The sequence below is a fragment of the Cryptotermes secundus genome, unplaced genomic scaffold (assembly GCF_002891405.2).
Source record: "Cryptotermes secundus unplaced genomic scaffold, Csec_1.0 scaffold836, whole genome shotgun sequence".
Taxonomy (NCBI): Eukaryota; Metazoa; Arthropoda; class Insecta; order Blattodea; family Kalotermitidae; genus Cryptotermes; species Cryptotermes secundus.
The window spans coordinates 825236-839845 of NW_019729223.1; the positions used below are offsets into that span (position 1 = coordinate 825236).

Here is a 14610-nt window from a genome sequence, read left to right on the forward strand (position 1 = left end):
TGTTGTAGCACAGTCATTTTCTTCCCTGTACATCATAAATTATCTCAAAGAATTCAAATTGCCTACACACTTTTGTAATTAATCCAAAATATATCATATTTCAACATCTAAATTTGAACAGCAACTAGGTTTTAAAAGTAGGTAAAGATCTGATTCACAAGACAACATTTATTCAAAAATGTTTTGTGACAAGAAAACATTGTCATTTTTGGTTCTGAGCCTTTGGAAAACAAAAATCCTGTATTTATGAATATCTAACCCTGTTATTTGAACAATGTTCCTAAATTGGTGCAATAAAAGATGGCTTTCTCACATATTTATACCCTATGAGAATACTACTGTTTTTACCCTCCTTGGATTTCCAAATATACATTTCAACAAACCATTTGCCCCAGAAAAGCTTGGAAAAACAAATATATATTTTTTGAACTCTTCTTCAGAGAATCTAAGAGAAAAGTATAGACGGTAGTCAAACATTTTTTAATATTTGCTAAATTTAAGAAACGAGTTTTGGTACCACAGAACATGACCAATAATACTCATGGATTTAGAGGTTTCAGTATATCACTATTTTTTTTATTGCTAGTGGGGTGGGACTAAGTCCCTTGTACTGCGGCCACTTCTGGCCTATTGTACCAGCCCCAGATGATAGGTGAGGGTGATTGTGGAGCAATTGGTGGAATGAAGATTGGCAGGGGAAACCGAAGTACTGGGAGAAAACCTGCCCCACGCCACTTTGTCCACCACAAATCCCACTTGATCAGACCCAGGATTGAACCCGGGCCACTGCGGTGGGAAGCCAGCGACTAACCGCTTGAGCTATGGTGGGGCCCTAGTATATCACTAGGTGTGGTTGCTATATCTCATTTCATGTCTTTCAGGTATATAATTTGTTCTTTCACAATAAAGAGGATCTTGCATAATGTATTAAATTACTACAGACAGCACTAGTCTTCTAAATTTGAAGGAAGTAAACTCAGTGGTGGAGCTTGGTGTTCAACCACAGAAAACAAATAAATAAGAAAAATAACAAAATCTCTCACACAGCAGCATGGACTAAATGGGTTAATGTAGGCACAGCAACTGATTTTTCTGCCCTTTACTTTTTTAATGTGTGTATGTTTATGCATTTATTAACTGTTTATTTAACAATGTTGTCAGTAGCTCAGACTATACAGTATTGAATGCTAGGTCAATTAGTGAATAATTAATTGGAAAGAATGTGGAAGGGAGTAGTCATGACATAATTCGGGATACTATACCAGCATTTGCCTGAATGGACTGAGAAGGAACCATGGGAACCTCAAAGAGGACTGCCAGTGTTATGGCCAAAATTCAAACTGGGCACCTCTAGGAAAAAGTCAGAAGTGTTACCACCTGAACAGACTTCCTGTATGTTAATCTATCTTGATATAATTTGTATAGAGGTGTTAATATTGTATCAGCTGTGGAGAGTATTTATGCCGAATGAGAGCATATTTATGTAATATGAACTGCAATATATTTATATTGCTTACATTTATCCAAGAATCATGGGTGGAATGTGGAGGGATGTGTAAGGAAACTCTTTAACTCTCATACAAGTTTAGTACTCAAAAATAACGTGGAATAAAATTGTTTTTCTTGGTTACTGATAAAGGGTCTGTGTCATCTATAAGATTACTGGTTAACTGCTGCATGTATGCATTTCTCTCATGTAGATAATCTTGCTTCATTCATAACTAACTCTATGGAGCAGAATCTTTCTTCAGAAGCTAACAGTCATGCATCTAATCAACAAATATTTGTTTTCATACAACCTGAAGGATCATTACCATGTTCATAGGATCCTGCCACTGGTCTCTATTCTGAGCCAGTCCACATCATTACAACCTATTTTATATAATCAATTTTAATATTATTTTCCCATCTTGTTTGACTCATAGGTTATGTAAAGATCAAAATGATTTACTGTTTTGAAATCATAAACTTTCCAAATTCTTGCAGGACAGCATCAAATGACTAATGCATTATTTGACCCTGTCTTAAGTCATAAAAGTGTTTGAAGGCTGGTTACGTACGACAAGGGTTGCTGAGTCGACCAGGTATACGAAGGGCACATATAAACCCATCATGCCGAAGAAGTTGCTGATGCTGATGAGCATGAATACAGGGTCTTTGAGCAGGGTTAAATCCATCATGGCAGCCAGAGTTGATTTGAATGATTCAGGCAGGGTCAGACAAGGGCAGAGATCAGCTGCAACACACACATCAGCATGAGATTACATCTGTCACGAACTGGAGGTACAGGATATAAAATCAGAGGATTTCACAATGAAGCCATATTAGTACAAACTAAAATTATGACAAAGAGTACACACACACACGCATGCTCTCTCACATCTGTTCATTTAATGAAGTCCACTGTCGTTAGTTCTTGACCAATGATGAGTAGTCTTCATTATATTAACAGGAATATGTGTGTATGTCAGGATATTTATTTTACTCATCATATCAGTCCCTGGTGATGGAAAATCTGCAAAATGTGCAGAGCCTTATATTGTACGGATATATGTGATTACTCAAAAAGACATTATGGAATATATAGAACATTACTGTACATGAAGTAAAATTCTTATGTAACCAATTTAACCCTCTGAAACACATAAATGCACCAAGTCTCCCATAATTTTTTTCTTCAGAACTTGCTCTGCAATTTTGAAACAGTAGGGCCAACTTTAAAAAAGTAAGGCAGTTTTTAAAAATAAATAAAACTTACTGTGGCCAAGGGCCATATTACACAATTAAATGAATAACTACAATTTCAGACTAAAAATGATTGAATATGTGAATCCATTTATAGAGGTGGTAGGTAAATAAACTTCACTTAAAATCAGAACTGATGCTTTATTTAGCTGGAGATTTGTTAAGCTTCCTTAGCACTCCAAATTCATTGTCTTTGAATTTATCACATATGCAGTCCAAATATATTGTAACGTGTTTCCGTTACTGAAGACGCCGTAGAGATGGTTAATTGGGTTTATTTAACAGTCTACAAANTTACACCAATATGAACTTAAACATTTCTCTTAAATTGTAGATGCTTTTAAGTATAAATAATGGATTTCTAGCACGTCCAAATGCTGACAACATAGAGAAAGAAATAAAGAAGCAAGGAAAGGGAGGGACCAACAATGATAGAAAAAGAAAGAAAGCTTGGAAGAAGGAAAAATAAAAAAAGCAAAGGAACGGAAAACAAAGACAAGAAAGTAAAAGAAAAAATTAGAGAAAGTGAATACAATAGATAATACAGAATGAATGTGAAAAGTCATCACACTGGAAGTACCTAAACTGTTTCCTACTTCACAGTACACAGATGAGGTTTAATGATTATCTCAAGATCTCCAAATAGTTTGGACCATGAGTCAGATCCATCCCTGTAACCCTTACGCTAGATTACTTTTCCCAGGGACAGATTAACAACTAAGATATGCAGCTATCATGGTAGATGTTAAAAAGTGCAGCTTACTTCCTTTCTCAACGTCAACGACATCACCTCGTTCTTGTGCATACTTGGGCAGTGAAATAACACTCTGGCGGTAGCTGGCAAGGGATTTCTGTGATTTGAACTCTGGCAGGTTCATGACACTCCCCGAGTAGAAGATGTCCTTTCGGGCCAGAGGCCGTATCATCTCGCGTCGATCTCGGTGTATGCTTGACTTGGACGTGGAAAAGCAGATGCTTTCATTGTCAGCCATCTATAAGTTACACATGTCAGATACAATTTCCAATACTGAAGGGTTCCAGAATTTTGCCATAACTGTAACAGACTAAGAGATGAATGTTTGGATGATGGAAGAAATGTGGTACCTACTTTTGTTCATCTTGTATGTTCCTGAGTTGTTACTATTGTTTTGCATCAATTTCTTTTAATTGTTTCTATTTTGAGTGTAATTTAAACAAGACTATTATCTCATGCCATGTGATGATGTACTTTGACATCTACCAAATTACATGATGTCACATCACGAAAGACCGTAATCTTGATACTTGGCACCGTAAGAATCTCAGTTCATATAATTTAAACAAGTTGGGAAACATATGCATGGCATAAACATTCTGGCATTTTCGTGTACGAAGGGCAGTTTCAGAGATCTTATAAAACTATTCCAAATATGTAGCATGTCACCGCAGACAGTTTAACCTTTGGTATTGAAGTTATGATGCGTTTTCTGAGACAATTCTTTTTTCTTGGACACAATCAGATACGAGGGGCTAACATTGAAGAAATATTCTGTGGTGGAGAGGTCCATCATATTTTGAAGATGGTATGATTTTATTTTTAGCCACAAACTCTAAAAGTGAACATGTTTAACCTGAGATGAAAATCTCTGTGATGGGTCAAATGCCCTGCAAGAACATGCATTACATGTTGTTTCAAAATGTAACACCAAGTTCAGTAACTCAACTTACTGCTGCAGCCTGTTATTTCAGCCTTAAGACTGACCTCTTCCATCCCTATATCCCTTTTTACCTAAAAGAGTTCGTTCCAGCTGATCTTCTGATTTTATGACTAGTTTATGGCATGTATCAGACAGAGCTCTAATTTCATAATCAGGTGTTACTGTAAACACGTTTTAAATTATATTCCTCTGAAATCACTTGGTTCTTTTGAAGGTGTTAAAGATAAAAGAAACCCCTTGTGGTTTTATTTGAACCTCCATGCAAAGAAATGAACTAAATTATTTATATATTATTATTTATATTTATNCAACAGCAAAGAACATGCCACTTGCAGGACATTTAGTTATGATATGAAATGGGATCAACTGGTTGTGGATAACAATCATTTGGCTGGTTTTGGGATGTCACTGATGGACCATCTGGTTGAAATGTACTCATAAGGTATTCTTCAAACATGCAGTCAGTAAATAATTTAGCTAACCAGTCAGCTAAAAACTGATTGACTGAACAACTGGCTGACTGGCTAGCTTAATGACAGTGACAACTAACTACACAGCTTGTCTGCCTGCCAGCAAACTACTCATGCAATCAGCAAGTCAATAATTCAGTCACTCAAATAATCACTCAGCCATTCAGCCAGTTAATCATCCACTTTGTGAGCCAGCCAGCCTGCCACTTATTCGCTCTGCCAGTCAGTCAGTCAGTCAGTCAGCCATCCGGCAATCGTCCGTTCACTCTAAAAACCAGTAAATGAGCTGTCAAATATCTTGGGCCATTCAGGAAGGACACTGTCACAAAGCGGGTGCATGCGTAGTTGGTAGAAAGCTCAGCAGATTGGGTCCTAATGTACTTACATCAGTTTTGGACCACATATCATCACAGTTGTTGTTACGACTGGCTCCAAGAAATGAGGAATTTGACAGCCTGAGTTGCAGTGATTTCCGTATATCCCCATTCGAATTGATGCTCGGTCTTGACACTTTTATGGGGCCCAGAGTGGGCCTATACCGCTCACTGGCGCTGGTCTTTCTGATGCGATCGAAGAAAGGAACTGAGCCATTCTTGGGCAGCCCCTGCACATGAGTAGTGAAAGCTGGCTGGGATGCATTGCGGGGCAGAACACCCTTGTTGTTAAACTCCGAACCATTCTCTTCATTCTTTTTCTCATTATCTTTATCATCTTTTTCCTTATCTTCTTTATTCTCCTTCTCCTTAGTGCTATCTTGTTTCTCTTCCTCCTCCTTAACATCTTCAATGCGCCTTGCCTTTGTCTTCTCCCCATTTGCTTTTAGGTCTGCGGTACTGCCACTGCTGGAAGCGCCACTGGAACCACTGTGGTCTGGAACTTTAACCTCAGAGATAGTTGGCAGTGTTGGTACGGTTGGTACTGGTGTTAAGGGTGTACCAGGTACCAATTGGTCCAAGTTGAAGCTGGAATGAACGCCAGGGTCAATGTTGATGGGCATCTTAAGACGTTTCTCCATGCTGCCATCTGGTAATTGTACCATGAAATAAGAACCTCCTATAGACCCTCGTTCCATCTGGAAGCGTTTTTCTTCTGCCATTCGTTGCAGCAAAGGTTTGCAGCTGGGACCCTTCGGGTACTCCAGGGGACGCATCATGGCTCCGAACACCTGTCACAATTACCAGACACCAGAATTATTCTTTCTGAAAAGTAAACAGAAATTCTTGTATAATTATACTTATGTTTCATACCATGGAATTATATACTTTATCAAATTTGTAATAAAACACTCATATTAAAAACGTGTACATGCATTAAATATTTATCTCATTAATTCCTGTACCATTTCCCTCAAACATGATCTCATGTTCAGATATGTATATTCTGTTACACATATATCAACAACTGTAGGACTTAATGCTCTGCTTACTCTAGAATCCATTCTATTCCCAAAGTTTTAGGATTATTCAATTAGAGAGTTAAAAAGAGGATATCATAATCTGGTACTAAGTTGTTATCCCTTATCACACATCTTCAACGACATTAGAAGTGAATAATACTATTTAACCATTTTCATGATTATTATTATTATTATTATTATTATTATTATTAGAGGGGGTTTGTTTCCCCATGCACTTAGACCAGTTATTGGTCCATTGCGCGTCCCCCTTTAATTTCTACTGTCGCCATACCCTACCGGTACCGGTGCGTGCTATCAGCCCCGTTCAGCCAACGAGGTCGGCCGTCGGTACCTTGATACTTCCCCCATCTACCAGAGGCAGTGGAAACTACTTGGGCGGGAAACTTGCCTAATAATTTTGCTCAGAGGTCTCCTAGAGACATGAGGATCTTTTACGTGCCGTAAATCTACGACACGGGACCCACGGCTTAAAGTCCCTCCCGGATGACTTGTTCCCTAAATTTTTCCGCCCTTAATAATTCCACGACCTCCGCGTACCTTGAGTCATGAGGTGGGAACGTTACTCCTAGACTACGGAGGCCGCTTTTCATGCTAAGTATGTAATTAGTTGGTTTTTGAACTTTCATGCTAATATACAATTTAAGCTTGCGTGTTGCCGCAAATGATGAAAGAGCAGTACACGTTTACTTTTATTATACACATTAACGCCACATATTACATATATATATGAAAAAGGAGAACCGGTTTAAAAAGCGACATTTATCATTGAAAGCAAGAATTTAATCACGATATCTCGAGGTATTCGAGATTCTCACGATGGCGACTATGAATATTATGGTATTCTGGGCTGTAACGTCATGTAGTTCGAAGACAGCCAGTCCTACGCGGTCCTGCGTATCTGAGGAACATATCGCCTTCATCTTCAGGCTCGAAGAGCATGCCAACACATCATCAGAAGCAATCGGTCTATTATGCATGCAATACTGTACAGCTGACAGTAAGAATTGGGGTCACTGTGGACAAGACAGCGGTGCATGCACCAAGGCCAATGAAACAGACTACTTACGGCACAGTTCAGAATGAGCCCGGCGAGGATGAGGTTGGCCCCCCGCCAGTCGAAGTTCTCCAACAGCATCGTGGCAAGGGGTGCGAACGCAAACGTCCCGAATCCAGATCCGCAGACGGCGATGCCTGTAGCCAGCGACCGCTTGGTCTCGAAGTAGTAACCGACACATACCACAGCCGGAAGGTAGATCAGGCCGAAACCGATGCCTGGAACACGAGAGTTCCGGCTCAGCAATGTCTAGTTTCGTATAGCATGTGACATTTAGTTTGGGTTTGGTAAGAAAGAAAGGGAGGAAAGAGGAAGGAAAGAAAATGAAGGAAACACAAGGAAGAAAGGAAACAAAATAAAGGACAATATTAACGAGAAGAAGAGAAGAAAATGATGAAATGAAAGAACAAACAACAAAACAAGGAAAAGAAAGGAAGACAAACAGCAAACGAGTTAATATATGTACATATGTTATATCTAGATGAAGTAGTACCAAAGTACGAATTTGGGCCACCAGAGCACTGACAGAGCCAAGGGTTGACAAAAACAAATGAGCACAAAGGGAAAGGAGATATGCAAAAGAAGAGAAATTAATACGAGCAGAAATACGAGATGTATACTGTTTATCCTTGGTTTATTTAATGGTATTTTCAATAGCTCGGAATATATAGCGTCGAAAGACAAGCTGATTAGTAAGCACTGAGAGAAGTGATCATGGCATAACATGAGCCAATGTGGCCGAGATTGTGAAAGCGACAGCTCTCGAATGGGAAGCAGGAGAGCTTCGCATTCAACTTTCGCTAAGATTGAAGTGAAGAAACAGAATTGCCGAAAAAAAAAACAGAAAAAAAAGACGAAGAAAACAAAACTTAATGTAAAATGAATTTTATTTTCTCTTTCAAGCAGAATGTGCAAAATTATTGTGAACTACATTTTACAAGGACAGCACTGGGGATGGTGTTAGACCAGAATGGTAATAGTTTTCTGATTTCAAGGCGAACTTCTGTTACCCTTGTATACACTTCACTGCACTGCTGACACTTCAAGATCATACGTATTAATTCTTCAAATTCCAGGAAGTTTTAAACATCTTTCCAATTTCTGGGAAGTACTTCCATTTAGATGGTTATCATTTTCAGTCAACCAGTCACAAGAAGACATCTGAAACGAGCTTCTAGGTGATCCGGGTACCAGGGCTGCCAAACTCTCAAATTTCGTTCAGGTTTTTTCACACGATTTATTGAACAGTCACAGGAAGTCAAGTAGTGGGATCTCTGAGCTCTTCAACTAATACATGTATACGTGTGTAGGGCTGGAAGCCTTGCAACCTTCAGTGAGAGCCGAATGGAGTCAAAATTGTGATTTAAATTGTTTATTGTCTGCAGAAATATTTCACTGCTACAATAAAATCTCAATGTTGCTGCGTGAGAGTATGGTAATAGAATGAGCCAGCAGAGTGAGGCGCACCGTGGATGCAGGTAGTACTAATTCTGCCAGCAGTAGTCTCTCTGTCGTCAGCTGTCGTCATTTTCATGAAAATGAATATTTAGGACAGCTTTTCGAAACTGGATGTTATGTTATATGGCAACTGTATTAAAGTAATTATTTTTAAACAAAAAATAGGAAAGACGTAAATTATAAACAACTTCCACAGGCGTTCAAAGCGATTTTGTATACCTAACGGGCTTACATGCTAATTTACTGAAAAGTCATATTCATTACTGCAAATATATAGTAAATTGTTGCTAAGCTAACATGCTACAAGGTATGTATTTTAACAATTTCGTAGCAAATTTAGTAATTATTTTCGATTCAAAGTTTTAGTTAATTTATAATATTTCTCTATGAAATCAAATTTGTCATAAATAACATAATTTTATAATTTTAAACGATTCTTTATATTATCAAGGGATACCCCTAATTTGGTAGATTTTGACAATTTCATCCCAGGGAACCCTTAGGAGTTTCAGTACATATAAGAGTATAAGCAGAAGAACATGTCCTATTGTATTCAATTCTACGTTACATACACTTGTAAATATAAACAATTAAAAATCAATATAAAAACGATAACAAAAATTCAGGGATACGATCCAGAAAACAGATTTTTTTAATTCATACGTCGTTAAACATTCGCCATGCTGAAAAATGTTTGGAGGAAAAGATTTAATTTACAATATTATGTTACGTGACAGTTGAGGATGAGGTGGGCAGAGCATGTAGCACGAATGAGGGAGAAGAGGAATGCATATAGGATATTGGAGGGAAAGCCAGAAGGAAACAGACCACTGGGAAGACCAAGGCGTAGTTGGGTGGACAATATTAAAATGGATCTTAGAGGGATAGGATGGGATGGTATGGATTTGATTGATCTGGCTCAGGGTAGGGACCAGTGAAGGGCTCTTGTGAACACGCAATGAACCTTCGGGTCCCATAAAATGCTGGGAAATTCTTCAGTAGCTGCAGATTTGGCTTCTCCTCGAGAAGGACTCAGCCCCCATGGGTGAGTAAGTACTACGTAAAGTAAGTAAAGTAAAGCTATCCCTGTTACAGGCCGTGAAGGCCCCACATTATCTAGACAATGGGCTCAAAGATGGCGGTAAGGTTGTCAGACTTACGCGCCGGCCGCGCTTTACTCCCCAGGAAATTATTTAATTAATTCCTGGTACTCATTTCTGTTAGAGGCTGAGTCAACCCCAGGGCCATAGTGCGGCTGGAAGGATTAGGTCAACTGGAAAAAATCCAATGACCTCATCGGGACCTGAAACCGCGAACTTCCGGCTTGTAGCATAGTGCCTCAACCAACTACGCTACCGCGTGCCCCGTAAGTATTACGTGACAGTTTATTTTTGTATCATCAGCAGTTTGCGAGAATATTGATGCAATTCGACTATATGCACTACGTACAAAACACTAATAAAGAACATCACTGAAACGGATAAACCAGAAGGGGGTAAGGCAAAGTATGGCAAGGGTTAGTAAGCTGACACCTCACAGATGTCCTCCGGAGGCATAAAGTAGAGCAATACGCTCGTTGGTGAGATTAATAATGTCCAACCCTCCCCTGCAGCTGAATGGTATAGCGGAGTTTTCAAAAGCAGCTTAACAGCTAGGCCAAGTAATGGACTACATTCTGTGCCACATCATATATACAGAGTGACTGTTATCCACGGTCCATCGAGGGATATACACGTACGTTGTAATGTCCGCTCAAATAACGGCAAGAAAACCGACTGGTTGTGAAGTTTCTTCTTTGGCGATGGAGCAGGTAGTATTACTTCATATTCGGGAGGTACACGTTCGAATCTCGATGGGGGTACCAACTACTCACTCATGGAACTGAGCTCTTCTTGAGAAGCTGCCAATTGTGCAGCCACTCAAGAACTTCCCAGCATTTTATGGAACCCGAAGGTTCATTACCTTGTTCACAAGAGCCCTCCACTGGTCCCTATCCTGAACTAGACCAATCCAATCCAATCCATACCATCCCATCATATCTATGATCCATTTTAATATTGTCCACCCACCTACGTCTTGGTCTTCCCAGTAGTCTCCTTCTTACCGGCTTTCCCACCAATATCCTATATGTATTCCTCCTTTCCCACATTCATACTACAAGCCCTGCCCATCTCATCCTCCTTGACTTTGCCATTCTAATTATATTTGGAGAAGAGTACAAGTTATGAAGCTCCTCGTTATGCAGTTTTCTTCAATCTCCTGTCCCTTGTCACCACGGCACGACGTGTCCTCAGGTTGTGGATGGAAGAGACGGCCTCCAGGTATAGAGGGTAGTTGCGAAAATACTGAATATGCAGCCGCGGACAGCCGACAAGCGGTGGTCCTCCAGATTCGGGGTTGATCGTGGGGCTAATAATTCCTCACCGTAAAAAAAAGCTTGTTACGAAAATCTGCAAGAAGCCTCGGTACCAACTATCCTTGCTGAAAATGTTCTCGCTTTTATTTGTAGATTACTTAAAGACGCTTTTAGTAAGAACTACGTAGCGTCGGGTGGTAGGATGATACACGAATTATGAATTAGACAGGATTTCACAAGAATCAATCATGGTCTAACAGAGGTACTTAGGAGGAACTTTCCTGGAAGGGCCTAAGAAAACCATGAATAAATCAAATCTGGACAGTTGGTGCCCTGACCATGATTCGAACTTAGTATCTCTCGAAAATAAATCTAGAATGTTATCTCTAGGCCAGTCCGTTCGGTGGTATTCCTCAGTCCCTTCAGGAAAATTAAGGGATAGTACCTCCAATTTGGCTAGGCGGCTTCCTTCCCTGTCCTTTCCAGTTCATCATTCACTATTATCGAACCATTCGACGTTACATGGTCTGAGTTATCGATAATGTCTTTAAATGAACTACAAAACGGATCCAGCAAGATCTGGAACACAGTCTCCTCTAAATTTTCTACTATTCTTACATCCCTATGTCTTGGTGTCAGTAGCAACACATATTAACATTTATGATTCACGTACGAGTAAAGTCGATTGACAAAGTCTTAACGAAGTGACCGCTTAAGCATCTACTGCAGTGTTTCTCAACCGGTGGGATGGAATGGTCGGCTGACTGGGCCCTGAAATCTCGAAAATAATTAATTCAGCCACACAAAAGTTTTTTTTTCCTCGGCACTACAGCCCCAGTGGGCCTAGGCCTACCTCCATGAATTTCTCCGTTCACTTCGGTTTTTATAGATCTTACACATTCGGTAGAACTCCTTGGGCGGGTGATCAGCTCGTCGAAAGGCCTCTACCTGTACACAAACACAGAAAAACGCACACAAACATCCATGCCCTGAGTGGGGTTCGAACCCACGATCCCGGCTTCCGAGCGAGCGAAAACAGTGCATGCCTTAGACCGCTCGGCTACCGTGACCGGCCCACACAAAAGTTACCTATACAAAAACTTCCCTGCATTGTAAGCACAAGCTTGTCATTAATGACGTGCCATAATAGTATTTCTGCTAATAAAACTAAAATGAAAGGGCATCTTCTGGGATATAACGCTGTGTAGTTCGATATAACCCAATTGGCGTTTCGGGGGAACACGTCGCAACCATTGTCAGCTCTCTTCACATCTATCGCTGTCAGAAAGTAATCTCATATATAAATAAAATTGTTTTCTATAATATTATCCATAAAACATTAACGAAATTGGTAGATTCTAAAGGGTTCTGATGATGACGTATAACAAGCAGAACTACTGGGTTTTTGGACTTTTCCATCATCCGGTATTCTAGAAAATAGAAAACACGACGTTTCAGAAACTGTATTTGTTTCTTTCCTCAAGAGAGGGGGGAAGATATCCACTCAGTTGGGCCCCTTACAAAGCGCTAACCTCAATCACTCAAGCCACCGCGCCTGTTTTCAGGAAAGGTAACAGTGCCCTAATTACAGACCAATCACAATTTTAAACAATTTTTCCATTATTTTTAGAGTATAATATATGATCAGCTCTACCCTTTATTATGAATTTAAACTCCGTCCATCTCAGCATGGTTTTATTGGATGAAAGTTTGCTGCAACAAATTTATTTACTTTCTTAAACTCCATCACAGTTTCTGTCAGTTCACAAGGCCAGACCGATTCAATTTAGTTTGACCTCAGCCAAGCGTTTCATAAAATTCACAATACTCTTCTGCCACACATCTCTGATCGTTATATTAATTTCCTCCAAAGTTATTTATGGCGGTGACTATGAAGAAAGCAGTCTTCTGGGATTTGGCACCGTGTATATGTGGTGTTAACCGACGTTTCGGAGGAATGTATCGCCTCCATCTTCAGGGTAGAAGAAAAATATGTAAGAAATCTGCAAGCAAAGAGACCGTGAGAACCGGTAAAAGCAGACTACAAAAGCAGACTGTCTGCAGTCTGCTTTTACCGGTTCTCGCGGTCTCTTTGCTTGCAGATTTCTTACATATTTTTCTTCTACCCTGAAGATGGAGGCGATACGTTCCTCCGAAACGTCGGTTAACACCACATATACACGGTGCCAAATCCCAGAAGACTGCTTTCTTCAAAGTTATTTATCATCTAGATTTTCTGTTGTTCGCACTTTCGGGAACTTTCTCCGCACCTTTCCCCATGCTGTCAGGAGTGCCAAAAGGCTCCACTTTGGGGCCTCTAATTGTTCAATATTTTTATTAATGATTAATGCGCCAAAATTTATTTTTTTCCAAAGTTCTGCTTCTTGCTGATTATTTAAAAATATTTCGTGCCACCAAAATCTGCTGGGAATTGTAAATTACGACAATTCGATACGACTCCGTACAGAAGTGTGCGTTGAAAATTATATGAGAATTAACATATTAAAAACATATATGATTTCTTTTACTCGTAAAACTAATAGAATTCATTTTAATTAGTTTATGGTTGCTCTATTAATCGTAAGAACTGACTGTGTAAAAGATCTTGGGGATTACATTAGACAGTAAACTGTAATTTCATCGTCATGTTCACTACTTACATTCTCCCTTACATCTCACTTGAAGATACATTTTCCTTTGCTTAATCCTACTGAGTTACGTCATTATCGTGTTACCTGTATTGTTATATTGCCTAGTATTAAATTTTAGTCTATTTCTAGTTCTAGATCTAGCCTTAGTCTAGCCTTTGTTATGTACACTTTCAGTGGTCGCCTGTTATAGGCCACTCGCTGTTGGCAAACGAATTATTATTATTATTATTATTATTAGTAGTAGTAGTAGTAGTAGTAGTAGTAGTAGTACTGGTCAGGTGGTGAAAGCATAAAATAAAGCAAAATGTGAAAACAGAAAATGTAAGAAGGCAATGGAAGGTAAAGAAAGAAGAACTCCTGGGACGGGGGATCGACCCGTTGCAAGGCCTCTATCTACATATGATAACATGAACACAATACATCCATGCTCCGGGTCGGATTCAAGCCCACGATCTCAGTGTCCAAGAGGCACAAGACCGAAATGCATTGTGATTCTCATTACGTCACTAGTATGCCTATCAAGATTAATTTTCATTCCCTTTAATTTTAAGGCCTGCTTTGTTTATGGGCCTCTCTCTCTAAGTATCCTCTTGGGAGAAACTGCTTCCTGTTCAGGTCCACTTTCTAACATTTAACGGCATTTCTCTCCTGATTTTATATTCAGTGGTCTGTTCTTCGGGCCGCATATATTTTGAAATGTACGTAGTTTACCGTCGGTATAGCGACTGGCTACGGGCTGGACGACAAAGGGGTCGCAATTCG

At 39.6% G+C, this 14610-nt stretch overlaps 1 protein-coding gene across 2 annotated transcripts in view; it reads right to left on the reverse strand.

Moving 5' to 3' along the window:
• LOC111865547 overlaps nt 1-14610 on the reverse strand; it is a 175465-nt gene that overhangs the window by 8179 nt on the left and 152676 nt on the right. For both annotated transcript variants that reach the window (XM_023853676.2, XM_023853677.2), the window contains exons 4-7: nt 7396-7601; nt 5298-6077; nt 3509-3737; nt 2061-2236 (exon numbers count right to left, since the gene is read on the reverse strand). In XM_023853676.2, the coding sequence (XP_023709444.1) occupies nt 2061-2236; nt 3509-3737; nt 5298-6077; nt 7396-7601 (1391 nt within the window). The remainder of the gene's footprint in view (nt 1-2060; nt 2237-3508; nt 3738-5297; nt 6078-7395; nt 7602-14610) is intronic.